The following is a 27608-nucleotide window of genomic DNA, read 5'->3' as shown; positions in this document are numbered from 1 at the left end:
ACCGTAAGCGTGTAAGAGGCTTTCGTTTTCTCGGCTCTTCCCTCACTCCTCTCTCACAATCTCTTTCTCTCTTTCACTCTATCTCTCTCTTTCTTTCTCTCTCTCTCTCTCTCTCTCTCTCTCTCTATATATATATATATATATATATATATATATATATCTCTATATCTCTCTATCTCTCTCTTTCTCTCTCTCTATCTCTCTATATATCTCTCTCTCTCTATCTCTCTCTCTCTCTCTCTCTCTCTCGTGTTAAATTTCGTCTCCTTCGTTGGACTTTTATTCTTCGGCCCCGCGACCCTTTGTTGCTCGCTCGTTGTTTCACGCTTTGTCGGATTCTTCGTGTTTGCGCGGCTCCGCAAATTCGACGTGTACGCGAGGCCAGCCGAAAAGAATTTTTCCCTTTATACGACTAATGGATTTTGTCGAATGATCGACCGAGCCGCAAAGGACGAGCTTGCCGTATTTAACCTTATGACGTAGCCTTAGTGCCCCCGGCTCCCGCGACTACATACGCAATTCAATGTACTTGGATGCTTGACTCACCGCGCACATCGTGTCCAAGAACTTTGTAGCTCCAACTTCCTGGACATCCTATTCCCCACGCTAATTCGCAACTTCTTCCTCCGTTCGCTCCAATGTCACGAGCCATCGCTTCTCCCATGCAATTTATGTCCCGGAAGCATCGGCAATATCTCATACTTACGCTTCAACCTCTACGAACCCTCTGCTTTTTAATAAAGGGCGAGCTGGTAAAAGTTTTTGTGGTCGTGTTTTCCTTCCAAGACGAGCGCTGTTGACTCGTGGATAATAATGTTCGTTTATCAACCTTTTTCCAAGATATTTACCGAGGCGCGCAGAGGCTGCGAAGAAGGAATACGATAATGGCACCCAAGTGGCGCTTACCACGGCATCGTAAAACAATTTCCGACGGCCTTCCCCTCCCGCGATAAAGAAAATACTTCACAATACCTGCGTTCGTGGCTGCATTAGCCAAGTGTTTAAAACTTTGTATGAATGACGTTGTAAAGGCGTTGAATTATCGTCGCCCGGCCGCCAATGGGAACTGCCACCACACAACGATTCGAATGCTAGACTAAATGGGCTGCTCGTCCAGCGCAATTGCGCCATTGCAATTTTCAAGTATTGGTAGCCTTGTAATGGGCGGGAAGACGAAACATTTTGCAGATATGCAAAAGCGTGTTCGTGTCGGATGAAGTGCCGCCACTAGTTTCGCGCGAGGCACGAGCGTGCGAGGGAGAACGCGAGAATTCTCGCGAGCAATTTCGTATTCCGAACGGCACCCCTAAGTAATTTAAAACCAAACTTTCAATTTATCGAGAGAGACGACACAACGCAACGATATCGCCACTATAAATTTCCATAAATCGGCCGGATTATGCCCGATTATGCTCCATGCGCCTGCTAATATAAGAAATTTGCGCACTCGCAGTCGCTAACTATCGGCTAATTATCGCTCGCTCGAATGGGGTCGGGCCTGGTATTTTCTCGCCGGTCGGGATGGGCCGGCCCAATCGTCCCATAAAGTAATTCCATAAGGTTCCCCGGGTGCGCCATCCGCCGGGGGAGTCCTCGGGATTACGAGCGCGCGTTAAAGAGGATCGTTATTTCGCTTTTTCATCGTCGGGGCGCGTGCGGTGCTTGGCTGAGACGAGAATCGCGATCGCTACGGCCGAAAAGAAAGAAAGTCGCGCCAATTGCCGCACTCTGTTTTTAATTGGCGAGTGTCGCCGCGTCGTTTCTCCTGCTCGACCAAAGTGAATTACATTGAGTTAAGGCAAATTGAAGGATCAAAGGAGACACGAATTAAGAGACTGTGCTCAAAGAGACTCGGTGGCGGCGGAAGGGGAGGTGGAGGATGTCGTGGCGGTGGCGGAAGGAGGAAGTCTCATGAGCCATTGAGGCGCACGCGCGATTCGCCGTTCTTTCCATTTTGCCTCCTTGGCTTCTTTACGCTTTTGTATTGTTCGCGCTCATCTGCTCTCTCTCTCTCTCCCTCTCTCTCTCTCTCTCTCTCTCTCTCTCTCTCTCTCTCGTTAGCTATCCAGCTCGTAGTTCGTGCCGGAGACTCGGGGGCGTCTTTTTTTTTCTTTTTTTGCGGCTTCGTCCAAGTAACGCTTTAACGAACAGTCGGAAGAAAGCGCACTGGGAGAAAGCTCCGAACGTTCTTACGTTCCTCGTCGTTCCTACTCGGGATACTGGCTCCCCTGGACCGACTTTTCGTTTTCTCGTCGATTGACTGTCGATTGGCTGTCGATGATCCGCGGAGATTGGCGCTATGGCTGTTGCTACGCTGATTAAATGCCGGGGACGTCTCTGCCTACTCTCGTCGTTTAAATTTTTATTTAACGAAAGTGAAGAATTAACGAAAGTGGCGATATCGAGAACGAGAAAGGGAATTTACGCGCGATTCACGCGGAGCGTAAGGATGCCCTTCACTTGCCTCGGTTACGCCTCGTGATTCTTCGCAGATTACTGAAATTACGCTTACTAAAATTCGCGATAAAAATCATAATTAAAACACGCGCCTAGGAACAATTGTCCATGATCGTTACCAATAAAGCACCGGGCGTTCACTTAACGATGCAGCTCTATTATCCCAGTGATATAGGGTAAATATAATTTATCGCTTTAGCTTACGCGTTAAGAGGCCTATCCTTTTTATGCGCTCCAACAGCTCGACATTTTCAAGTGATATTTTTTTGCTTTTCTTTCCTTTTTGTCCTCTTTTTCTGTTCCCCTCATCTTTTTTCTTTTTTTATTTCTTTCTCCCGAGGAGCACTCATCGAGACAACATCGCGCGAATCGCCGGCACAGTAGCTTAATGAAGCACGAGGGGGTCATGAATTTTTCGCCGACCGAGTCATTGGCGCAGTTTTCGTGCGTTAAAAGAGCCGCAATGATCGCCGCGCGACACGAAGACCGTAAAACGTCGTCCTCTCCACTTGATAAAGATTTATTTATCCTCGGCTTGGCGGCCCCGGCAGCCGATCGTCGGACTTAACGAACGTAATCTCTCTGTTTTTCCGCGGCGGCTAAAATCGGCGACACTTATGCTAATGGAGGAGACCCTGAGAATCCAAGGTTGCTCCCTCTAGTCTTATTATACTGCTGATTGGCTGATTTATACGTAATGCTGTTTCAGGCTTTTTGAAACGTTCCTTTCCTTTTCTCTTTTAAGCGAAGCCCGATCCCATGTTACGCAAATACGATAAATTTGTATTCATTTAGGTCGCGAGAGACCGATCCAATAAATCTTAAATAGAAAATCTTATTATGTTAAAGCAAAGTATTTCGAGTTATCGCTTTGATTGGCATTGACGATTAATTTTGACGTGCTTATATATATATATATATATATATATATATATATATATATATATATATATATAAATGATGCTTAAGCTCGTTTTAGTCATTAGACATAAGGATAGGCTCCGGTATAATTTATTCTTTAACCGAATTACTGCGCGGAAAGTGCTTGAGATTATGGGGAAAATTGGCGAGTGCTTTGTGACATTTCGCTCATTTTTATATTTCAACATCTCGGACATGATTCATGTTGCTAATAGTGCCTCTTACTCCCAACAATTTATGTAGCAATGGCTCTGACTTTTTCAACGTAACTAGTATGATATCTCGTAATTACGCGAAGGTCAGTCCACGTAGAGAGAATCGTTTGTTAACTTAATTTATTATTATCTCATTATTGTGTCGTGCTTTGCTATGCGCTTGGGTTGTTCTTGTTATTTGTTGTTGTATAAACAACTTTTTCTGAAATGAGTCCTTAAATGATACACGCGTGCGCTTCAAGTGAAACACATAATACTTTGACTGCTCGATACGTTAATAATTGACGGCTTTACGTATGTCATGTCGACTATTTTCGGCGTATTTTAAATTGATTATATACATAAATATATATATATATATATATATATATATATATATATATATATAATATATATATGCTCGAACAAGTATCGGTCACTCGCCGCTCCACTGCCCGTCACATTAAAAGTTTCGTCATTTCTTACTCATTCTCAATTTCATATTCCAAGTCATTTAGAAAATTTAATAAGCTTGTCTTTTCAAAGTCCAAGATAATCAAAATAATGACAATAGTAGTAGTAGTAGTAATAATAATAATAATATTAATAATAGTATGGTAATCGTCGATGATAGTTTGTTTCGATAACGAATCGTTTATAGGAGACGACGAGACGAAAAGTTAGAAAATGGAAAAGAAGAATAAATAGTTCGGAACTTCGGCACCTGCCGGCGAAACCTTACGGCAACTGCGAAAGAATCGGACGATTCTACCCACCTCCAAGGGTGAAAAACCCAACGGGCTTTTCGCTCGTTTACTCGGGATCACTGACAGATGCTCCACCTGTCTTGCCACATGTTGCTCTATTTGTTCAGTCGTTTTTCCAATTTTTCCGCGGCTCTTCTCTTCCTCTTTTCCGCCTGTTCTTCCCTAATGTTACACCCCCCCCCCACCGCTCCCAATCCCTCCCTCATCCGGCCACCCTCGCATGGTGTTAGCTGGCACGTGCAGTGGCTGTCATTAGTTCCCCTTTTGCCTGTTCCCTTATTTCTCTTTCTATTTTCTTTTCGTCAGTGTTTGTAACTGTTTATGGGCTCGTGTAGAATAAGGGCTACGAGGAATTTGGTTGGCCTTAAAGCCAAATACATTGGAATGTCGTCGTTGATTACGATTCCTGATGGAATGACTCGCAGATTTCATTTTCCCTCGCGCTTATACGCACGGGACGGCTTCCTCGTTATTAATGCCAATTGGTTCTGTCAATAATCAATCGGTGCCTTAGGAACTTTAAAAATTATGACGCTGATGGGGGCGTATTTTTGTCCCTCTAATAACCATGACGTTCAACATAAATTTATTCCTAATTTGGCTTTCGTGGGCTTACCAATGATGGATACTTTATTACCCTTTGAATATCTCACGCAAACTCGTTCGTACATCAATAATTAATTGCGTCGCGCTATTTTTTATTTTTAATTTGCGATCGAGACCGTATTAAAATGCAAAACTATCTCATTATTCGCAAAAGAATTAAACGTCAATAAAAAAATGTTCAATATGCAAAATGCAAAAAAATCGTATAGACAAATATTTAGTGCTCCTCTGCACTAACGAAATTTTCTATTAATGGAGCGATAATGATAATTCCAGCCCTGATAATGAATTTGTTATAATAATGGTATGGTTGCTTCGGTTGAATACTCCACTCGGGTATCGGTTTATTAGGTATCCATATTAGACACGACAAATTACATGTAATGCTACTGCAAAATAAAAACAGCCATCAACAACGGCAACAACAACAACATTAAGAGCAATAACAACCAAACAAATGAAAACTAAAGCAAAATAACAAAATAAAAGAAAAAGAAATTTTACTTTGAAAATGTTATTTAAACGTACGAATTTTCAAGGGAAAGTCGCTCGAGCGAAACGTGCGTATATCAGCCAATTCCCAGTAGTCGTTCGACCTCGTCTCATAATAGGTATAAAGTGCACCCGATGGCGATCAAATTCCCTCTTTGCAAGGAGCTATTATAATGGGCCCCCATACAAACACCCGCAAGTAAGTTACGACACGGCACAACATAAGCGCGGGCGCGCGTCTTTTTCATTTTTTCTTAAAATAAGAGAGACCTAAATTAACGGCTCGTTTGAAATGCGAACCTGAAGAATTCTTTTTACGCGGCGTGTAATATGATTAACCAGGGAATTCTTTTACAGGGCGAAATTACTTTTAAAGTTTATAATTTAATTTGTATTAATTTATAGTGTCGGGTAATTATTTACTTACTTAGGGCAGATTCGTTGAGCGGGGGGAGGGGTGGTGGTGGTGAGGCTTGATATTAACGTTTATTCGCGATTTCTGGGGTCTTCGATGTTTTGTAATTTTCAAGCGTAAATAGCTCGGGCGTTTTTCAATGATTGAAAAGCCCATTTAAAAATGAAAAAATTGAATTTTGCATTTGAACGGCCCAACAAACACCTATTTTACGTCATATGATATGTGTACGCGAAAATTAATGTACAACAAATCGATGCGTCTCTTTACAATTTTACTGCCTTCAAATCTTAAAAAAATCATCATGACATAGGAGCTTATCGATTAAATCAATTAGCCTCAATTTAGGCAAAGAAAACTAAAGAAAACTAAAGAAAACTGTTTATCGATAAAACGTACATTTAAGAGACTGTTTATTTGTAAATCCCTTATTATTCAAGCTTCATTGAAAAATTTCCATATTCATATTTAATTTAATTACCTAATTTAATAATAATTTAATAAATTTAATTATTAAAAACAAAAAACAAAAAAAATTTTTAAATACATCGCTATTCGTTTCTCGTTTACCTATTATATTGTGTTTAAGCGAATCTATTCTTTGCATATAAAAGACGCAACATGCTGACAATGAGCCAACATGTAAATTATCATATAGATAAAGCATAAGAAAATAAAATAAAACGACGAATTCGCGGTTATCAAATTTACATTCATAAAATATTTTATTGACTAGGTTGTACAGGCTGTACAGGCTGTACTCGATTGTACTTAATTGATTCAAATTATTAATTTATCTTATTTTCCACGTCCAATACAGCCTACAATGTCTATGCGTATATCTATAATATCGTTAATACATTATTAACTATTATTATCTATCGTATTCTCTAATGTATCGACACGTACATATAAAATAAGTGTGCGTTTGCTTGAAAAACGTAAGAATTTATTATTTAGAGAGAAATTAGCTTTCCCCTTTGAGTCTCGTGTCTACTTCCAGCCAACCTCGTTGGCTTCCTCGAATTTCATACTGGAATTGTCTTCACCTACCCCGCATTATGGCTGCCAAATAAAAAGAATCTGAAACGAGGGAAAAAGAAATTCGAAAAATACTGCTGCCGAAGAGAAGGCACGATAGAAAATACAAAAGTGATATCGATATACATATAGATGCGAAAGTCGCGAGAGCTGGAAAAGGGGGAAGAGAAGAAACGTGTACGTATGCAAGCACGAGCTTCTCCCCGAGTCTCCGACTGTCTCTCTCCTCTCATGCCCCTCGATCGACGACTTTGAGCCTTCCGAATGTGAGTGACCGAGTGAGTGAGTGGGAGAGAGAATCTCGATATGTATTGTGAGATAAAGCCGAGATAAAAGACTGAAGGCGTTAGCTTTGTGGAGTGGAGAGGTTACGGGTGAAAGAATGAGCCGAGGGCCGTTTCACACTTGGCAACGCGGCGTTGCTGGCGATTGTAATCGCTAATCGGAAGCGTTCGTTCGCGTCTTCGTTCGTTTCTTCGTTCGTTTCTTCGTTCGTTTCTTCGTTCGTTTCTTCGTCCCTTTCATCGTGCGTATGCTCGCTTTAAAATGATGTATTATGAGCCTCACGCGCCTTACGATTTGCACAAAGATTTCTCGAAGGTTTTTCGCGCATACAGCCAGGAGAGAATGAGATACTCTGACTCGTGCGAGCCACCTTATATCGGCTATCGGCCTCTCGCTCAAATGCATCGCCTTCTCTCCCTCGCGTGCACAAAAATCGGCAAGGGTGCTAATGGAATCATTAGCTTGCGAAATTATATTCCTTAAAAGAAGTTATTTCAGCCGAAGCGGCTCGTCACTATTATTCATCATGGCCAATCGGAAGTCGTTGATTTTTCATCGCTCGTTAGCCAATCGATTATCACGATTTATCGCGATGGCCGCAATCGTTGCCCAGCGGATGATAGTCAAATTATCAAATTTAATTTTCACTCCGCGATCAGGAGGCTATCGGATCTTTTAAACAATTCAACGTTATCAAAAGGGCTTGTTGCTTCTTAGCCATGGCACACGCAGATGATACGCTTCCATTGGGAAATACCAACTAAATAAAATATGTGCATTTGGTGTATTGAGATACTCGATGTGTCACTGTTAACGATGCGCGAACATCGCGATCGATTGTTCAAGCGGCGTTACACATTTCTTTAGATAAGACTACATTAACTGCATCCATAATAAGTAATTATTGCTATCGATTTAATCCACGTGGTTTTAATATTGCGTTGGCTTGGAATATTGGAAGGCGACATCAACGCCTCTCGTGACTCACGATCATTTCACTATTCTCTATCACATAATCACGCAATGCGGAAGACCTTCGATTTGCATAGGGTGTGGGCCAGAATGGGAAAATACATCCGTGTGTGTACGTTAAGGCGAATTTTTATCGTTGCGCATAGAACAGTGAGTCGTGATATTCTATCTTACTTATTTTGCTCGTATCGATCTTCGAGAACTACCCCCTACCTGACTATTCTCCTCTCCCGAGCTTCGACGAACATGTTCATTTACAATTACTCTCCATTGGAAGTTTCAGTTTCGCTTTATCGTAACGAATGCGACTCTGCAAGACCAAGTCGCTCTTCGCCATTATTCACTTTATATTATTCGTAAATTAATTTACTATCGGCCGTTGAACGTACGATAATAAAATTTTTACACTCCGGCGGTCGTATGAAAATGTTTGGGCTCTAAGTGCGCGGTAAGACAGGCTACTCGGGCGCAAATGAAATGAAATGTAAAATGAATTTGTTAGCGTTTAGTTGTGGAAAAAAGTTTCAGATAAATTTGCATACTTTTTCAACGGCGTCCTCGTAACCTCTAGTGCATTTGCATTAAAATCCGAGAATTTCCATATTCCACACGTGACGTGTTAAAAGATTGAAATTTCGTGTTCCTTTTATTTCTCGTTTAATTTGCTCGGGCGCTCACGTGGCCGCAGTAGTCGTGGCTTGCAAAAACCGCGACGCCGAGTATCTCGAGCCTGAATTTTCGCTACCTTCCCCTCATCGCCCCTCCTCCCGCCTGACAAGCGAAAAATGAGGTTGCAAAAAAAAACGAAGACGAAACTCGGGAGTAACAGAGTGCGTGTTTGTATTTCTGCGTGTGTGTCTGTGTGTGTCTGTGTCTGTGTCTGTGCCTGTGTGTGCGTGCGTGTGTGTGTGTCTCTCTCTCTCTCTCTCTCTCTCTCTCTCTCTCTCTCTGTGTGCGTGCGTGCGTGCGTGCGTGTGTGTGTGTGTGTGTGAGAGAGAGAGAGAGAGGGAGATGGCAAGGAAGTACGGTTTCCTTTGTATTTTTATAGGCAGAGTGCACGGATATTCCAAGACCCGGGATTGAAGATATACTGAAGGATCAGGACACTCGATCGGCCCGATCTGACCAACTATTCCTACCGGCTTACAAATTCTCAGTCAAACGTATCTTTTATCCGAGCATTTATCAACGATACGACGATATCACGCGCCTGGCCCCTGCGTCCATCCTTGCGACAAATCGCTCCCGCCTGTTGCACCGCAACACCCATTCCCCTTTATCCCTCCCCTCGCAATCCCCAAACCCTCATCCCTTTCCATATTGTCTTCTCCTATGATGTCAGTCACACAAGGATTATCGTACCATAATGACGTGGGCTTACGAGGGCGGAAAATCGTCCCGACCAGTAGATCGCATCGCTTATCCCGTATCCGTCTCCTCTTTGCCCTTTAATCGATCCCATGATCGCGTGCCTGGGGATTCGAGGTCGCGGTAATTCCGTGACAATCGAGTGCAATTCAACGCAATCCAATGCATCGCCCCCGAACGACGAGTTTTGTTTATCCACCGTCTTGGCATATCAATAGGCCGAGGCGCGACTCGTACGCCCGGCACGTCCGTGTGATTAAACCTGCCGCACTTTGGTAGCGACGCGCGTGCCTGATCTTCTCTTAGGCTCGACTCTGCCCACTGGAAAGGGAAGCCCCGTATAGAGGATCGAGGCGACGTTCGCACGTCAGGGCCGACGCGCTAGGTTGCGTCACGACACTGATTTTCTCCAAGGAACGAATCAATAGCGAGACGCGCGCATCGCTTAGCTTTGTCCACGACGATTCGTCTTCTCCTTTCTTCGCCTTCTAAGGATATTGATTATGACAGGAGTCACGGGCGATGCCATCCTACTATCGGTTCACGATTATTAGGTTGCGCTATTGGCCGGCGATTATTCGACGCAGCGACAGATTGGCGCGCCGCGTCGATAATCGAGCTTCGGGAGGTCGACCGGAGTCGAAATATCTCACCACTCCCTGGTGATAATTCCGGAGCGCTTCCTTATTGTTTGTTGGCCATTGGGAAAGTAATTGGGAATGAAGGTGATGGGGGAGGGCGGTGGCGCTCGTTATGTTCGATCGCTATCGGCGTTGTACAATGAATTTCATGGGACAGTCCCTGCCTGATGAACACGAGGCTCGTCAAGTAAACGACCGATGGGGTAACGCGAAGGCGAGAATGAAGTCGAGAAGGCAGACTGGCGACCGCGGGTGATACCTCGTTCGCTTGGCCTCGAGAACTTTGATTAAGCGTCGCGGGGGAGGGTGAGCCGCGCGCGCCGACTCGAGCCGACGAAATTCCTCGGAGGCGCGGCGTTTACGGGGGAGAGTCGAGGGGCGATGTTGCGCGGATTGGTGAAGTGACGGTCGGGGTAAGCGACGTGATTTGAAATTTTCGCGGAGGCAATAATACTGATTTGTAAGGTGGCTCAGCCGTTCCCCGCCCGCTCGTCACGATACGCATTGCTTTTGAGAATATTGATATTGGCGAGGTCGGACCGATAAATATGTGCATTATCGAATTGGCTCGACAATGACGACGACGATCCTGTTTCTCGTTTCATTTTATTTATTTATTTAATTTTCTTTCTTCTTTTCTTATATCTATGTATTGATAGAGTCTGTAATAATATTGTTACGCGATGGCAAAAGAATTTATAATAATATTAACAAATGATAGCGTCGGCTGAGTGAGAAAAGCCTTAGGAACGGGGCAAAAGTTTCGTTGAAATAAAACCATTATTTATTGCACTTTTGTGGGCATAATATTATCTCGGTAATCTTTTATTGACGTAGTAAAGTTCCGAGCGAGCCGATGATTTCGAATTAAGATACACTAATCCGCAATTAATACATAAATTCGTATCCAAATAAGTCAATGCGACTAGTGCACGCGTGTGCGAAATATACGTCCGAGAAAATCCGCCGCCAAGTGGCAAAATGTTTTACGATAATCCGATTCTTATCATTTTACGATGCAGTCTTATTGAGAGTGAGTTATTATCACATTGAAAAATGAGATATTTTAGAGATACATTTTCAGTTTACTCAGCAGCTACATTTTATTGCAATGGGGATGCTTTTTATCGGATAGTTCGCGTTATTTATTATACGACAACGACGACAGTGACAACAGCAACAGCGGTTGCAGTAACAACGTCGACGACGACTGTAATGACAGCTACAGCAACGACGACAATAATAATGATGATGATGATGATTATGAGAATAATGATGATGGTTATAATTTTTAGTCTATTTATGTTTATTGAAATTAGGAGGAAAAACATTTTTAGATTAAAATCACCTATTCTCGAGTCCGTGAGATACATTAGAGTTCAACGTTTTGCTCTTCTGCTCTCCTCTTTTCCATTCTTATTTATGCTTTTTCTTCTTCTTCTTCTTCTTGTTCTTCTTCTTCTTCTTATTCTTATTATTATTATTATTATTATTATCGTTATTGTTATTATTGTATATTTTAATGAATAATTAATTAAAAATATTAATAGACGTAAGGCATAGTCCTGCTTGCAAGTAGAGTGAATATATCAAAAATAAAAAAAATAATAAAAACACGAGGATCGTTCAATGTAATAAAATCGATCTCGACCTTGTTATTTCCGTTCAGCTGCTCGAGGAAAAATCGTGTTCTATCAATAAGGATGTATACAAATTTTAAGACAAAGCATCGGGGACGAGGTGGAGCGAGTCCGGTAGAGGAGGCGATGAACAGGTGGCGGGGATAAAGAGAAAACCCATAGGTGTCCTTTTGAAATTCGAGGCATGCGCGCATCGCGACTATTACGTGTCGCGCGCGCGCAACGAGGCAAAGAGAAGATAATGTCGAATCACGGGCGCGTGACAATGTCTCAAGGTGCCCGCGTAACTTAAAGAAGAAAGAGCAGAATCGAGCGACTGGTAGAGTGCAGAATTAAGAAGGGAGGCAATGTTAATGGAGCCACTGTGGCGCTCCGACTGAACATTTGGAACTGCTCTACACCAAGTGTGGCCAAGGACGTCTCTCCGCTCCAGATGTCCCCGTTGGCTCGGGGAAGCGCGGGTAATCTGGCCGCAGCGCGGGCGAAAGCCTCTTTGTTCGGGGCGGGCGGTGCGCTCTTAATATTCGGCAACTTACGACGCGAGGCGAGTGGCGGACTTTTCCTTTCAAGAGCCTCGGAGCCGCCGTCCTTAGGTATTGGCCTTGTCGCCCGAATAAAAATACCCTCTGAGCGAGCCGCGCGTTCGACTCTAATCCTGGCCCCGTGGACACAAAGGCCACAAAGGCCCTTGGTAGTGCAAGATCCTCGGCGCGAGGCCCTTTATTCGAGATGGATACGGTGCCAGAGCAATTATTCGGCTACGCCTCGAAAATCCCCGGAATGAGATGGTAAGGAGCATCGGCGACGACGAGGACGACGAGTTTAAGTCGAGCGATCACCGAATAACCGTTGACGCTCGAGGGCGAATTTATCGGGAGCCGACGCACGATCCCGATGAATTATCGATTTTCCGTGGCTTTTCTTAGCGCCCGGACGACTTTATCGCTATTTATCGCTACGGTCGGGCCGTCGTGGGCTCCGCCTCCGGGGCCTTCATTATGCGATTCTCAATGCGATTGTCTTGGCCCGAGTGCATCGGCAATTGTTCCGAAATCGGGCGCTAAGCTTCCGCTCGCTTTCTCGCCTATGCAGAGGATTGAGAGAATCAATTAGCTTTGTCGGAGGATCGGGTGTTTGCCTTTTTCTCCTTATCCCCCATTCTTATCGCATTCCCCTTCCCAATACCCAATACCCAATACCCATTCCCATTCCCATTCTGTTTCCCATTCCAATTCTGTTTCTCATTCCCATTCTGATTCTCATTCGCAAGTCTTATTCGCAAGTCTCATTCTCATTCTCATTCTCATTCTCATTCTCATTCTCATTCGCATTCTCATTCTCATTCTCATTCTCATTCTCATTCTCATTCTCATTCGCATTCTCATTCTCATTCTCATTCTCATTCGCATTCTTATTGGCATTAAAACTCGCAGTTCCGTCTCGCGCTCCGCTGGCAATTGGAATGATTCTGAAATCGATATAGAGAGTTTCTTGTAAGGCATCCGCCGATTCTTACATTAATACAACGCTCATTGTAGTTGGGATTTTTCGTATATTGTGAGGGATTTTTCCAGTTAGAGGCTCGCCGATACAGGCGCACGGGGGCATTTATTATTTATCGTTTAGCCAATGGAATTGAGCTCAGCTTAAATCACAGTCGCTAAATTAAATGCCAAGATAATGATTGGTCGCCGCGTAGGTGTTTCGCAATTGCGAAAGAAAAATCCAATAATCGTGAGCTATTGTGCCCCGAGTAACGAACTTGAAAGACTAAATTTATACGTAAAGAAGACACTACTGTTCGCAGATAAAGAGGTTCAAGAAAAAGGTTTCTATTGATGCTTATAAGCCATTCATGTCCTATTTAGAGACTTTTATGTCGGCATTTCGGCCATGGAAGATATATCCTTTATTCCGAGCCAAAGGAATTATATTAAAAATAATTGTATAAAATTAAAAATAATTGCCCGCGCGCTCGCCTCTCCGATGATGCTCTTTTTCCAACTGCAAAACTATCTTCCACGCAGTTTTGCCCGACTATCCGTCGATAGTCGCGATCCCTTATATCCGTGCTGACTTTTTAATTTAAAGCGAGCGACGGTCGCGCGGTGACGTAGAAACTTTCTTCTCCTCTCGAGATGCGCCGTCCTACTTCTTAATCATACCGCGTGCATTTTAAGCGCTGACGAATGCACTCGAGTGGCGTGCACACTCGGCCCTTAAGTACCATCGGGGCCCGTAATGGCATTATCGTAAGCTCGGCTCGGTGTCGAGACTCGGTGAACGAGCGACGAATGTCGCGTCCCGAGACCAATTGCAGAAAAAAAAATTGACGATAAGTACCGATAGGGAATGTTGGGAGAGAGTGATTGGATCGTGGGCCGCATGTGGTTGTTGCGTCAAGAAATCAGCGCCGCGTGAAAGCGATGGATTAATTAATACGTCGTCGGCTACGTATAGCCGTACATCGACGCTCCTTACTTTCTGTTTCCTTATTTCGTTCGTATGCTGGTTCCCTGTTACATCTTATCGCCATCTTAGTTGGTCGTAGCCGGGATGTGCCAATCTTCACGAGCTCGTTCGAATTTATCGAACCAATGTTAATTCGAGATTCGAGAAAATCTAGATTGCTCGTTCATGGTCGACGGTGGCGCATGCATTTCTTACATATTAATGAGAAAGTTTCGATTTATCCACGGAGATTATTATAATCCCATCGATGTATTTCCTTAAACTACTAGAAAGCCTCTAATGTAGTTGACGGGAGTGAAGGAGGGAATAGCGATTAGAAGACAAAAAACAAAAAGATAATAAAGTTGTTCGTGGGCGGGGGTGGGGATGGGAGAGGTTGTAGCGGAAGAATTATTTAAACTACGTGAATTATCGATTGGAAAATCATCGATAGATTATTATGTTGTTGAATAAATAGCCTCGGTACTTGCATTTGCAAGTTTCTTGGTAAATGGATAATTTTTTATTTTCTTCTTGCCCGTTGCGAGTGTAAAATCAAATTCACACTCGCAAATTTGTTCGATACTCGCTAGTTTAGCTTTCGAATAATGCAACGGCAAAGAAATTCAATAACACGATGTCCGAGTGTGTATGCGCAACAAAAATTCCACTCCATTTGTACAAAATTCTCAAAATTATAATATTATAGAGGCAAAATATTTTTATTAATAAACTAGATTATCGCGGACCGTTTGCTGGCTAAAATCGATCGATCAAGCAGCCAAAGAAGTTAAATTTCAGGCTCTCGCATGCATAAGCATTTTTGGGGAAAACAAGGCTTTTCGGTAGCGGTGTTCTATAAAGGGCTGATGGAGCAAATTTGTCCCATCTGTTTATCAACATACGAGTTAACACGTTTTGTTTCTCATCTCGTATAAACATTTTCACTTTACTTTCGTTCAGGATTTTTCATTATATAAGTATGGTGATTCCAAGAATAATATTTCACATAAAACGTGTGACATGATTTTTCAAGATTTTAAATTTTACATCATATTTCACATCGCATTATATTTACTATTCCCAGCGGGCCTAACAAAACATTCTCTCGTCAGCAATACGACAACAACGGCAAATTAACAATTTTACGTCAGGATTGAAAATATCCTTGGGCGCAATGGAGTTTGAGCAGCTACTTTGAAGTGTAGATATAAATATATCATAGATGATACATACATTTTGGACGCAGACATAACCAACGAGGATGCTTAAAGAGATGAAAAAAAGGAGGCAAAAAAAAAAAAAAAAAAAAAAAAAAAAATTGTTCCCTTTTTTAATGGTTCAGTAGAGATATGCATAATTCACCGAAACTTATGAATTTATATCTCAACTTATCCTATTATGCGCAGGAACATTTTACCGTGAAATATGTAAAATTAAAATGCTCGCTCACTATTTTTATTCGGTTATCAATGACGTCGTCCCTATGGCATTGCAAATAACGCCCTTCGCTTTTTTCATTATTTCGCTCACGAATACCAATTCCAATTGAATAATAATATTAAATTCCTCGCGATTTACTCGGCAATTTCAAATGCAAAATTCATCCAGCGCTGAACTTTCAAAAATTTAACCTCGAATTCCACTCGAATTTCAATTGTCATTCAAGGGAACTAGCCAAGGTAATTGGATTAATAGAGTAACAATTTCAAGAAACAGTCGAGCTTGCTACTTTATACGAAGAGACATGGAAAGCGTAGGGACGACGATGTCGAGCTAGCGAAGCAGGTTAAGAGGGTCCTTGAAAGCTATAACTACAGATTTCGAATAAAAGTTTTGCTCGCGCGACTTTTCACTATAAAAATAGACTGCAACTCTTAAATAGCTGACCCAATTCGCGTGGCTCGCGCACGCGACGCGATCTCTCCAAGTATCCGCCAAGGTTCTCGCTCACCCACCAAGCGCACCCTTATGAAACAATTCGTCCCGAGTGCCGGGGCTCCAAACGGGCAATAACCACCCTGGGTGCATGCGAGCATACAATGGCCACCCCCGCACAATCGACAGCTCCTTCGTTCGGTGCCTTGGAGTATTTGGAGCGGACCATGGAGTACGGGTCAACTCTTATCCCGTGCTTTCGCGAAATGTCGTTTCGCTGGCTCGTTATTAGCGAGTCCGCGACTTTATCGTCCACCCGCCCTCGTTTCCTCCGACTTTTGACTTTGGCGCGGGCAAGGAGGACAAGAACGCTGGCATTAATCGAGCATCTGCAATGGCGAAGGAGAGCATGAAGTGACAGCCCCCGAGGTTATTCGCTCCTCTCCCCCCCCTCCCCTCCCCCTCCCCTCCCCCTCCCCCACTCACGCCACGCCAATTGCATTCGCTATCGCCGAATGTCCTCGTTCCTCGACAAACGCACGCCAGGGTAGCGATGCTAGATATGGACCGTGGGAGCGTGCGGGGATGAGGTCCAGACCAAGGACGAGACAAGCGTACGCTCTCGTCTCCATGCCCACCACCAATCCCTCTCCTCACCTCCCGCCGTCCCACCCTAAGCACACACTCGCGGCGCGTGTAAAATGTATTTGTCTCCACTAGGTTTGGCCGCGACTTTGTCGTTCGAGAGCGACGGCTATTTATACGAACGAACGCAGAGGAAAAACGTCTTGGAAAATGCTCTTCGCATTGAGCGCACCGTCGCGTTTCGCCACGGATTCTTACAACAACATATGGCCTCAGCGATCTTACGCCTAATATTTGTTTGCGTGGATTTCGAGCGGGGGAAGCGGCGATTACGTGTCACGAGGATGTAGCGGCCGTGGCAGTTATAAAACTTAATAACCAGTGCTTTCATTGCTTGAAAATGCCAGCTCAAAATTTCAGATCCCTTGAGAATTTGAAGGTTATATTGTTCTAACTATGAGTGCTCGTCTTCGTCGGCAATTCGTTGGCAATACGCGCCAAAGTCTATTGGGGCAATCAAAGCGGACGTCCGTACACGCGGACTAACGAGCTGAAAGTTGCAAATTGCCGACTCTCCGCGTAGTCCTGCGTAGCCGCATAAGCCGTATAACCTAGTCTAATCCAATAAAATCTTACTCGTGCAATCCACTTGTACCTACGGCTTTGTATTATCGGTTTGTTCTATTATCCGCAGCCGATCGAACTTATCTTTTTTTTTCCTCTTCAATTTTCCCGATTACGCCCACTCACCGCCCACACGACTCTTCCTGCGGCTATTGCCGCCGCTGTTGTGGTAGTTACTGTTATGCTAGCCGTTGTTGCCGTTAGATATTCGTTAACTCGCGGGGCTAATCGTAGTATAAAGATTTCCGACAGGCGGAAGTTCCATGAAGGGAGCGAATTGCAATTGAAAGCAATGCATTGGGCTCGGCGTAAGGGGACTCAATGATTATGACGGGGGGCGGGGGACGAACGACGACGACGAGGCGATGGAATGTGTAATGCCGCCGCGGGCACATAGGGGCTCCTTCCCTTCGTTTTTTCGCCGTGCTCTCCCCAACCTTGAGGATCCTCATCCCTTGGTAGTAGTCGGCCGGATTCTCGCGTCACCGTCACCTCACCTCGCTTGTTCGCTTCCGCCCAATAGATCTTTTTTGTTCTTTTTTTTTTTTTGCTTTTCTGTCTCGATCTCTCCCTCTCTCGTTCATCGTTCATTCGAATAATCTCTGCAGTTTGCGCTGCGCAGGGGCCGAGGAAACAAAGAGGGACGGGCGGCTCAAACGAACGAGGCAGCACTGTAGAGGACAGGCAAAAGATTAAGGAATGCAAAGCCGATTCGTGCCAAATGGCACAGAGAGCTTGCAAAGTGTCTAGCTCGAGCTTTTTACTCGCGATGTTAATTCTAGAAGGAGGGGGTGAATAAGATAGTGGGGAGAGGGGGGGGGCGGCATTAAATTGACGTACTCGAGAAGCTGGAGACTGTATTGGAGTCCTTATAGTCCGTTGTACGAGAATCAGATTGCTTTTCAATTTTCCTTGCTCTTTTAATTTTTTTTCTGCCTTCTTGCGCAGGCATCCTCCATCCATTTTGCTTTTCATTTCATCTTCGCCCTTTTGCCCCATTGCAGAGCTCGCTTTCCATTCTTCTTTGTTCAGCTTGATTTGTGCACTTTCTATCTTATTTTGACCCAGATAGTTAGAACACACACACACACACACACGCACACACACACACACACACACACACACACACACAAAGCGCACGCAAACGCATTTGATATTGTCTCCTACGTCGGCTCTGATGCGAATCAAGCGTGTTTTTAACATTCCGTATTTTGTAGAGGATTGAATATCGACAAATGGAAAATAATCGTACTGTTCATTTGTAAGAGAATATTCGTGTGCGTGCAGGATCGGCTATTTATTTGTAATGTATCACTGGCACTTGAAAAGAAATCGATGGCTTATTTAATTAAAAAGTCATCGAGACGACGGAGAAGTAATCGTCCTTAAAATGCCATTAATTATTACCAGTCCCATAATATTAGCATTTAATTTTACGTTATTTGTATTAGGGCATAAAGTTTATATAAGGGCTTTGATTTAAAGTTACCATTTAATTAAGAAGTTAATTGAAAATGAAGGATACATTAAAAGATAGATAATAATTCGAAAACTGCAATTTTGCAAGGGAACTTTTAGTTTAATAGTTTTATAAAAGAATTAATTATACACGGGGGAAAATAATGTTTGATAACTGCTCATGATGTAAGGAAGAATTTTCGGAATTTTTACAACGAGTAACGAACGATGCATCTAACTTGAAAATTAACAATCCATTATAATTAATTGTTCGTTGGAGTCTGCAATGTATTGCATAGACTTTTACAATTTAAATAATGTACGATTACCTACCACCTAGATAACTGAGTCAACGTCCTCTCTCTCCCCCTCCCCCCGCCCTAACCGCCCCCAATCGGCCCCAATCGCCCCCAACCGGCCCCAACCGCCACCACCACCCATCAACCCAATTCGATCATCGAATAACAGGGACACGCCCTCCTTTCGTTCATCCACGACTCCGATAATAAGAAACATCTTCCCCTGAACTTGAAGTTTCCCCTTAAATTCACCCATCATCGCTCATCACCCTTGTAACGCCAATTTTATTTGCCATTTGCAGCGATATGCGCCGGCCGCTGCTGCGACCAGAATATGGAAGAACATTTGCGCCAGCAGGCCAAGGAGGACTTTCACAACCAGATCCATCATCATAGCCGAAGTCTCCTCGGTCTCCTGGCAACTACCGCGGATGCTCTCAGGGGTAAGTACTCCTCGCTTTCGTCGTCACGCCCGTCTACGTCACGAGTAACGATAAGCCGTGAGGTCACGCCGCACGGACCCGAGATGAATCTACATCTCCCACCCGCTCAAAATTCTTTTGCAATATCCTTATTACGAGATTGGCCGCCAAGGGATTTATTCACGAGGAAGGTTCAATCACGATGTAGAATTGTTTTCCGACGACTCGTTTCTCACGTCTGTCGTCGGCCATCGACTACACCCCTCAAGAAATATCACTACGTTTGCGTCGAAGAGCCTCGGTCGACTGTGCCCGATGCGCGATAAATGCTTTCACGAATACTTTTCCTTCGCTATCATTTGCCAATATCACAGAACCGCGAGCCACACACTTGCACACGCGAACATGCCAACAGCCCGACCACATGTCTATCACACACACACACACACACACACACACACACGCGCGCGCGCATTTTACATGTAAACGGAATTGTCACGCTACTCTATCGCCGCTATTAAACAATCGTTCGCTACTTTTTTAATTGCAATTATTTTTCACATTGATCCGACAATGAATAAAACGCAAGCGATGTTATGGGACGCGAGCATTTTTGTCGTCGGTCTAAGCTCTTTTTTGTTTACCATAAAGAATAATGTGCGCGAACGGTAAATCTGTGTTTACCGCATGACATAAGAATAGTTTTCAAGCTTGACAAATTAAATCGCAGCTATTAATTGTAATGTTTACGATGAGAATTTATTCGTATTTATAGCTCATTAATTGTGAATAAATAATTTATTATAGCTTATAATTATGCGTATTTTTTGTCAGGCGTAGATCATATTGTTCATACGACCATTTGGAAATTTTCAAATTAAATTAAATTATTAATTTCGTTCGGTAATCTTAGACGTGAAAAAAAAAATCGTAAAACAGTATTTTATTATACTGGCAGCACTTTTATTGGATACGCAATTCTCTTTAGGCATTATTATTGGAATAGCTGAATCATTATTACGATATTACTTATCCATTGTACGAATAACTATAATCGAAACGGTAAAAATGATTATTTACGTCATTCGTTCGGCTTAAAAGTTCCACTGCAGATAACAATTTCTGATACTCATAAATCAAATAATATAAACGGCTTATGTAAATATACAGATTTTCGAAAATTCAAATTAAGTAAATTCAAGCGAAACGAGTATAGCTAAAGACACATTGGATTACGTAAATAGTTTAATTTTTTTTTTTTTTACCGTTTACACGTTATAAAATCATTTCATTCATATTTCGATCGTACTATCTACAACGTAAAAGCAACGGCAAATTTATTACTTTTATTCACTATTAATAATGAAATATAGCATTACACTTATAAAATGCTTACTTTGTTGAAAATATTCCCACTTTAGTACTATTTTTTTTTTTTTTTTTTTTTTTTTTTTTTTTTTTATAAAGAACGAGATCAATGTTTTTATAACGTTTTCTATTAAATATGATTATTCAATTAATTTTATTTCTTGCGTAGTTTATGCTTTTCTAACTAAGCCTATGCATTGTGCAGACATGCTTACAATTTCTTACACCTTGGCTTCTACTTTTTCTATTACTTACTCATTACTTTATGGATAAAATGATATCTTAATAAATTTTCACCTCATAATATATTATCTTGCAATGAATTTTATGACAAATTTAATGTAATAAATTTGTGCAACCGTTATAGCAATCCTAGCAATATACGGCTCTTATCATTGCCGCCGAAGGATTTATTTCACGTGACTATTGTATTACCATAGTATTTTGTTTAATGTACCGAGCATTTTCATTTTTATCGTTTTTTAAATTAATCGAGTAATATTTTACATAATTGTGTGGGAACACAAGGGGATGTAATTTATATTTAGTGTCTTCAATAACGTCGTACAATTGTTCAAGGGAATATAACGGTAATGTAATGTGTAAGAGTAAATCCTAATGTAAATTGAAGTATTAAAAATCATTGCGTATACTCTGGGATTTATAATTTTAATAAAATCATACAAAACTGGTATTAAATATTTATATAATGAGCAAATTGATTTACAATATTAATGTCTAATTTTTCTATAACTCCATAATAATTTAAATTATTAATAAATTTATTTTCACGCTAATCATTTAATCATATTATTTATGGTATTATATACAAATTGTAAGAAGTACAAATTATATTACCATCTAATTGCATAAATATTGCATTAGATGCAAATCTCAAGAATAAGAATTTGAAAATTAATTTAAACTCTAATTAGCTTTGGAATGAATGAAGTGAAATTGGTTCGTTTTACCTAACTAACTAAAATTATCTGTTTCATAAAGTAAGGCCTTATGATTTCAAGGATAAAAACTTTAAAATATAAAATAAATATCAACCATGGTATAATAATAATAATAATAATAATAATAATAATAATAATAATAATGAGCAAATATTCATATTAGTATTTGAAACACTGTTGAAGTAAGTATTGCTGTAAGTACAATAGCCTTTATCGTCCTGTAGATTATTGGAAAATTTTTAATACAACGTTCGTTGAGCCAAAAGAGGCTTTCGCTTGGTTATTTAACTGTGACGTGTGAAGAGCTCGTAGGATATATTCAATGAGCTTTAATAAGAAAAGTACATTATCCCGCTAATTTGTCCCGACAAGCGAACACAATTAGTCAATGCGTTCGAAAGCTCCGAAGCAAGAATCGGAAAAGCTCCGAGCAATCGATAAAATTTTCACGTGCCAACGGAATCGAGAGTATCTCCACTCCTCTCTCTCTCTCTCTCTCTCTCTCTCTCTCTCTCTCCCCGCCCCCTCCGTCTCTCTCCCTCCCATCCCTTTCTTCGTACATATTATCATCCTTATTTTCTTCTCTTTTGCCCTCCGGTATTTCACCCTTGTACGCTACTTTTTGTTATCCATCCGTCCGTACGTTTTCCTTAGGTCGGCGGCTGCGGAAGCAAAGTCTCAACGCTTAGACCTCCGAGGAAATACAATACATACTGGCGTGAGATTAAATTGTCCTCGCGCGCAACGAGATAAATAAAGCGAGCGCGCGCCTTAAGGTGCGAGAGCATTTTCTAACTTTTCTTTCTCTTCCTCCTCTCCTTCTCCTTCTTCGTCTTCTTTTTTTTTTCCTCCTTATACTTTCCTTCCCCTGTGGCTGGACGCTAAGATGGCTACGCATAAGATGAATTTTATGAAAGAGAAAATATCGGGTTTAAGCCTCTACCCGCCACTCGCTCTACCCACCCTCTTTCGCCCTCAAGTCTCATCATCCCTTTTATTTTGCATTCGTGTTATTTCATCGAGGTGCGCTTAGAGGTTAATTATTGGCGCATTATAACCATGGATAAGGAAGCTCTGAATAAGTTAAATGAGTCGAATGGTGATAGTATTGAATAATATATGCTAATGTACGACAGCTAAATTGCCCTTCCTTTAACTAACATGGGATATTCGTGCGCAGCGTTCGTATAGGCAACTTAAAGCGTAAAAAATCTTAAATCAAATGTAAATTGGAAAAACTCCAAGCCCAGTTATGATACTTGAAGCTTCGGTCGAACAATAATGAAGGCAATTTATTAATTAAATAAGATTAAAATGATCGAGCCGAGTAAAATAAGAGATTCGATACTTAGACGACAGCATTGCTAATAATTCAATTAAATCGACTATCAATGGTTAACAAAATATTTGCCCAAACCAAAGACATTTCTCACTCGAATGCAAGGAAAAAAATACTTCAATCCCCCTGCCATTTGCATTTCAATTTGGCGTGATATTTACGCGAAACAAGCGACTGTAAAACGAAGCGTATGTAAGCGTAAAGTGGGTGGACCTGTGCTTCACTAAGCTTATCACAATCCAAGCTTTTCCCAAACAGCGTACCTCCCATTAAGTAAGAATAATCGGCTATCGGAGTAAGCCACCCATCAATATTTTATCGTCGGTAATCCCAGGGAGGGACGGCAGGAAGCCCATGACAACGACGATGACGACGACGACGACGACGACTCGACTCACGCACCGATGAGAACAGGCGCAACGACACATGTTTACTCCAAGTATTCTCGCCCTCGGATTCTTCCTCCCTCCCTCTCTCCCTCTTCCTCTCTCTCTCTCTCTCTCTCTCTCTCTCTCTCTCTCTCTCTTAATCTCAATCTCTCTATCTCACTCGTTATATCGAGTGCTACCGAGGCGACGAGAGATTCTCGTGTATTGTAAGCGCGTACGCGCACATCCATATACATGGGAGAATCTCGCCTTGTAGGGCGACTGGACCCCGCGTAACCAGCTGACATCTAGTCCCGAAGAAGGCGATCTTCCGTATTTTTTTACCATTCCCCCTCGTCACCCTCCGGTAACTCTCACCTCGACTCGTGTTATGCTTTTTTTGTTCGGTTTTCCCGATTGCTGTTTGCCGCCTTTTTGCCCGTTTCTATTTTTATGGCCTCTTTCACGGCTTTCCCCCATTTTTTCACACGCGGATTTCAGTTTCTACCTTTCGCGACGATTGGCTCAGTGCCATGGTGATTGCGGCTGAACGATACAACGTATTTCTTTCATATTTTTCTCCTTCTTCATTTTTTTTTTTTTTTCTTGCCTCCTTAATACGAACATTGTAAGTAATGATTTTCCTCTATTGAACTAAAAATTTCGAAAAATTTCATCGTCGTTTCGTTAGGCGGGTAATGCCAGAAGCGACGGGGTCTTGTTTTATTTTTTTTTTATTTATTTTTTTTATTTATTTATTATGTGAACATTTTTACGCGATTTAAAATACTTATGTATATGAAGGCGGGCTGTTATTTTTATGCGTATAGCTTGCGAGAACTTGTATGAAAATTATTCTAAACTTTTGAAAGACGAAAAAAGCAGGCTTTTCAATCCATCTCGATACTACACTTTACTCTGTACTCAAAGCTGCTTAAATATATGATATAATATACGATAAATATATAAATGGACGATAAAAAGTGAGAGAGAAAAATAAGATTCGTAGTTTTATAATTCTTTATTAGCGTGGCGGTTGATTTAAAACTCTTATTTAATTGTATATGGTATCCTACCGATACTATGCATTATCTATTTATCGGCCGTACTTCCTCACTTTGAAAATACGTCACACTTGAACTCTAGCCGACACTCTCACGTCAATTATATTATAATAATAAATTTGCATGGATCTAAGTATGAAAATAATTAAAATCATCGAGTGGTCATTTTTTATGACTAATGCAGTTACATTGTAGTGAAAAATTTTCTTTACTCGCGGCAAACATGCAAACAATATCCATTATTTATATTACACTAAAGCCTTAATTTAACTGTAATTTACTTCTTTATATTACGAGCCTTACAATCCAAAAGACCGTAATGTATTGCGTACAGTTTCGACATACTCGTATAAAAGTATGTACAAAATAAATTACCGTTCACGTAACAATATAAAATCTCATTAAAAATAAATTAAAGCAATAATGAAAGATTGGAATTTATCAAAGTGCATTCTCTCTCTCTCTCTCTCTCTCTCTGTATTTCTCTACACGTTTCGTACGCCGTACAATTTTTCTCCTTATCGCCTCTGACGCTATGCTTCGACCTCTTCTTCCTTTTCTTTCGCTCCTTCTCCCTTGCTCTCGTTCGCCGGCATTGAATGACGGAGAGGACTTGAGTGGGTGGATTAAAGTGAGGGGGGGGGGGGGCGCTGTCTGTGTGTATGTGAGCATGTGATATATGTAGATAGAGAGAGAGAGAGAGAGAGAGAGAGAGAGAGATTGAGAATTTAGTCGACTTATGAAATTGTTGAGCAAACGGCCTACCGAGCCACCGTGTTCATGCCCATAACTCGATCGATTCCTTCGTCGTTTATATAAAGTCAAATCTCATTTTAAAAGTACGCACGGCGATTTAGAGTGTTTAGAGTGCAATGTGCTTTCGTTGATCGAAGCGCAGAAAGCTTTTTAGAGCGTTGCACCGCTGCACGAAAGGAGAGAATATTCGACTCTTGCGATGATATACGTCGGCAAACTTGATTTGATGGCGAGCGTGAAGTCTTTCGCTCCTTCCCCCGTTCTCTCAATTTTTTCTTTTTGGTTTTTATTATACAGAGAATGAATCAAAAGTTTATTACGGGATGTGAAATTGAATTCCTGTGTGGCACTGGGAATGGAAAAAAACGAAGGGAAACGTCCAACACTCGCCTCCAATATGCGGCGATAAATGTTATAGTGAGAATTGTCCTGAGTGAGCTGAAAAATTATCAAACTTCATTTGAAACTGAAAACCAAATGATAGAGCGAAATGGATCAAATAATTATTATTTGTTTTTTAAGAATTCCAAAGATTTTCACATCTCACACATCTCTTCGTACGTATGCACACTCGCAAGCTCCCTCAATGGAACTCAGACACGCGCGCGCGCACACGGAGCAGGATAATACGCGTACGTATTGGTAGGTAGGCAAGTATATGCTAATGACCGTCGGAGACTCGCTTCGTTACCAAGTGAAGAATTATTTTATTTACTCTCAGTGTTTCACATGCACTTATTCATCATTCAATTTAAATATTTTACAAACTTACGTATAGACTATAATAATCTATCAAATATTTTAAATAATCTGTAATTTTATTAGTAGAAAACGACAGTTTATTACGTTCGTTATTACATTGTCGTTAAGTAAAATATGCCATCGGAGGAAAATGCTCAACTCATTTGCAGAATATATGCGCAAAAATAATAAGAAATTTCATGCATGTCTTTGGAGTAATTGTTAATTGTTATTTGAAATTTTTATAATTCATCTGACAATGAGTTTATCTTGAATTTTTTTATATTAATATAGAAAGAAATTTAAAGTACGAAAGTTTTAGTCTTAAACAAATTTAATTTCACTCATCGTATGCCTTATAATTACGCGTTTGCCTTTAATTTTAATAATAATGATAATAATAATAATAATAATAATAATAATAATAATAATAATAATAATAACAATAACAATAATAACAATAATAATGATAATAATAACAATAATAACAATAATAATGATAATAACAATAACAATGATGATAATAATAATAATAGATTATTCAAACGTATCGGTGGAAATTTTCTAATAAGATTACATTATTCCACTCTTATTATGCAAATATTTTTATTTTATTTTTCTTTTTCCATTAAATTCCATCACTTATTATGAAAGATAAAACAACTTTTCGCCAAGGACTATCTATAAAATTCAAATTATAACCTCACTTTATCCCAATAATGTACTGTACTGTTGTACACTTTTAAAAATGCGAAGGAATGGGCATCGTTTCAAAAATTCCTTTATAATGTTTGCGAGGCTGCATTAATACATGCAGTGTAAGTGTACATTGTATTCTGAAAAATCCACATGAAAAATCGTCTTTTCAAACAAAGGGAAGTCTCTGAATATCAAATATTAAACGAAACAGCGCGGATTATTCTTGCGTTCACAGACTTCCCTTCTAAAAAGCACGTCGGTTTATTTATTCAATAGCAGATTCCTCCGATATCGAGGTCGGGACTGAGGATGCTATATAAAAATATCCACGTAAGATCCGAGAAAATACACGACGGTCATCGCGTTTCTTTCGCCGTTACAACAGCCCTTAGGGCTAAATGCACGTACGTGCATGGGCGTGCGCACGCACACAGAGAGCCCGCTCGCCCGTTTCTGTGGCACCGGTAATTCACATCGGCGGACCTTTATAAGTGTCAACGGCCGAGCAAATTGCACAGGACCATTTCGTTCTCTTGTGGGCGCGCACGTACTTGCGTTGACGCACACTCGATCGCGCTCACGCACACGCACGCACGCACACTTGGGAGTGTACGCTCTCTCGGTGGCACGCGAGTACCTTGTGAACTATGATGTTGGCGACTAAAAGAGAAAACGAGGAATCCCCTTGAGAGAAAGGACATACAAAGAGTCTCCCGACGTCGCCAATGATACACAAACACGCGCACTCGCGCGCACACGCACACATGGCCTCACACAGAGAGAGAGAGAGAGAGA

The 27608-nt window shown here is 41.4% G+C and overlaps 1 protein-coding gene across 1 annotated transcript in view; it reads left to right on the top strand.

The window, feature by feature from the left end:
• Positions 1 to 11140: 11140 nt before the first annotated feature.
• dally (division abnormally delayed protein) overlaps positions 11141 to 27608 on the top strand; it is a 165859-nt gene continuing 149391 nt past the window's right edge. The window contains exons 1-2 of the mRNA XM_011506465.1: positions 11141 to 11192; positions 19397 to 19537. Coding sequence (XP_011504767.1) covers positions 11141 to 11192; positions 19397 to 19537 — 193 coding nt within the window. The remainder of the gene's footprint in view (positions 11193 to 19396; positions 19538 to 27608) is intronic.

The sequence above is a fragment of the Ceratosolen solmsi genome, unplaced genomic scaffold (assembly GCF_000503995.2).
Source record: "Ceratosolen solmsi marchali unplaced genomic scaffold, CerSol_1.0 scaffold7, whole genome shotgun sequence".
Lineage (NCBI taxonomy): Eukaryota > Metazoa > Arthropoda > Insecta > Hymenoptera > Agaonidae > Ceratosolen > Ceratosolen solmsi.
This window is presented reverse-complemented; position numbering and strand designations above follow the sequence as displayed.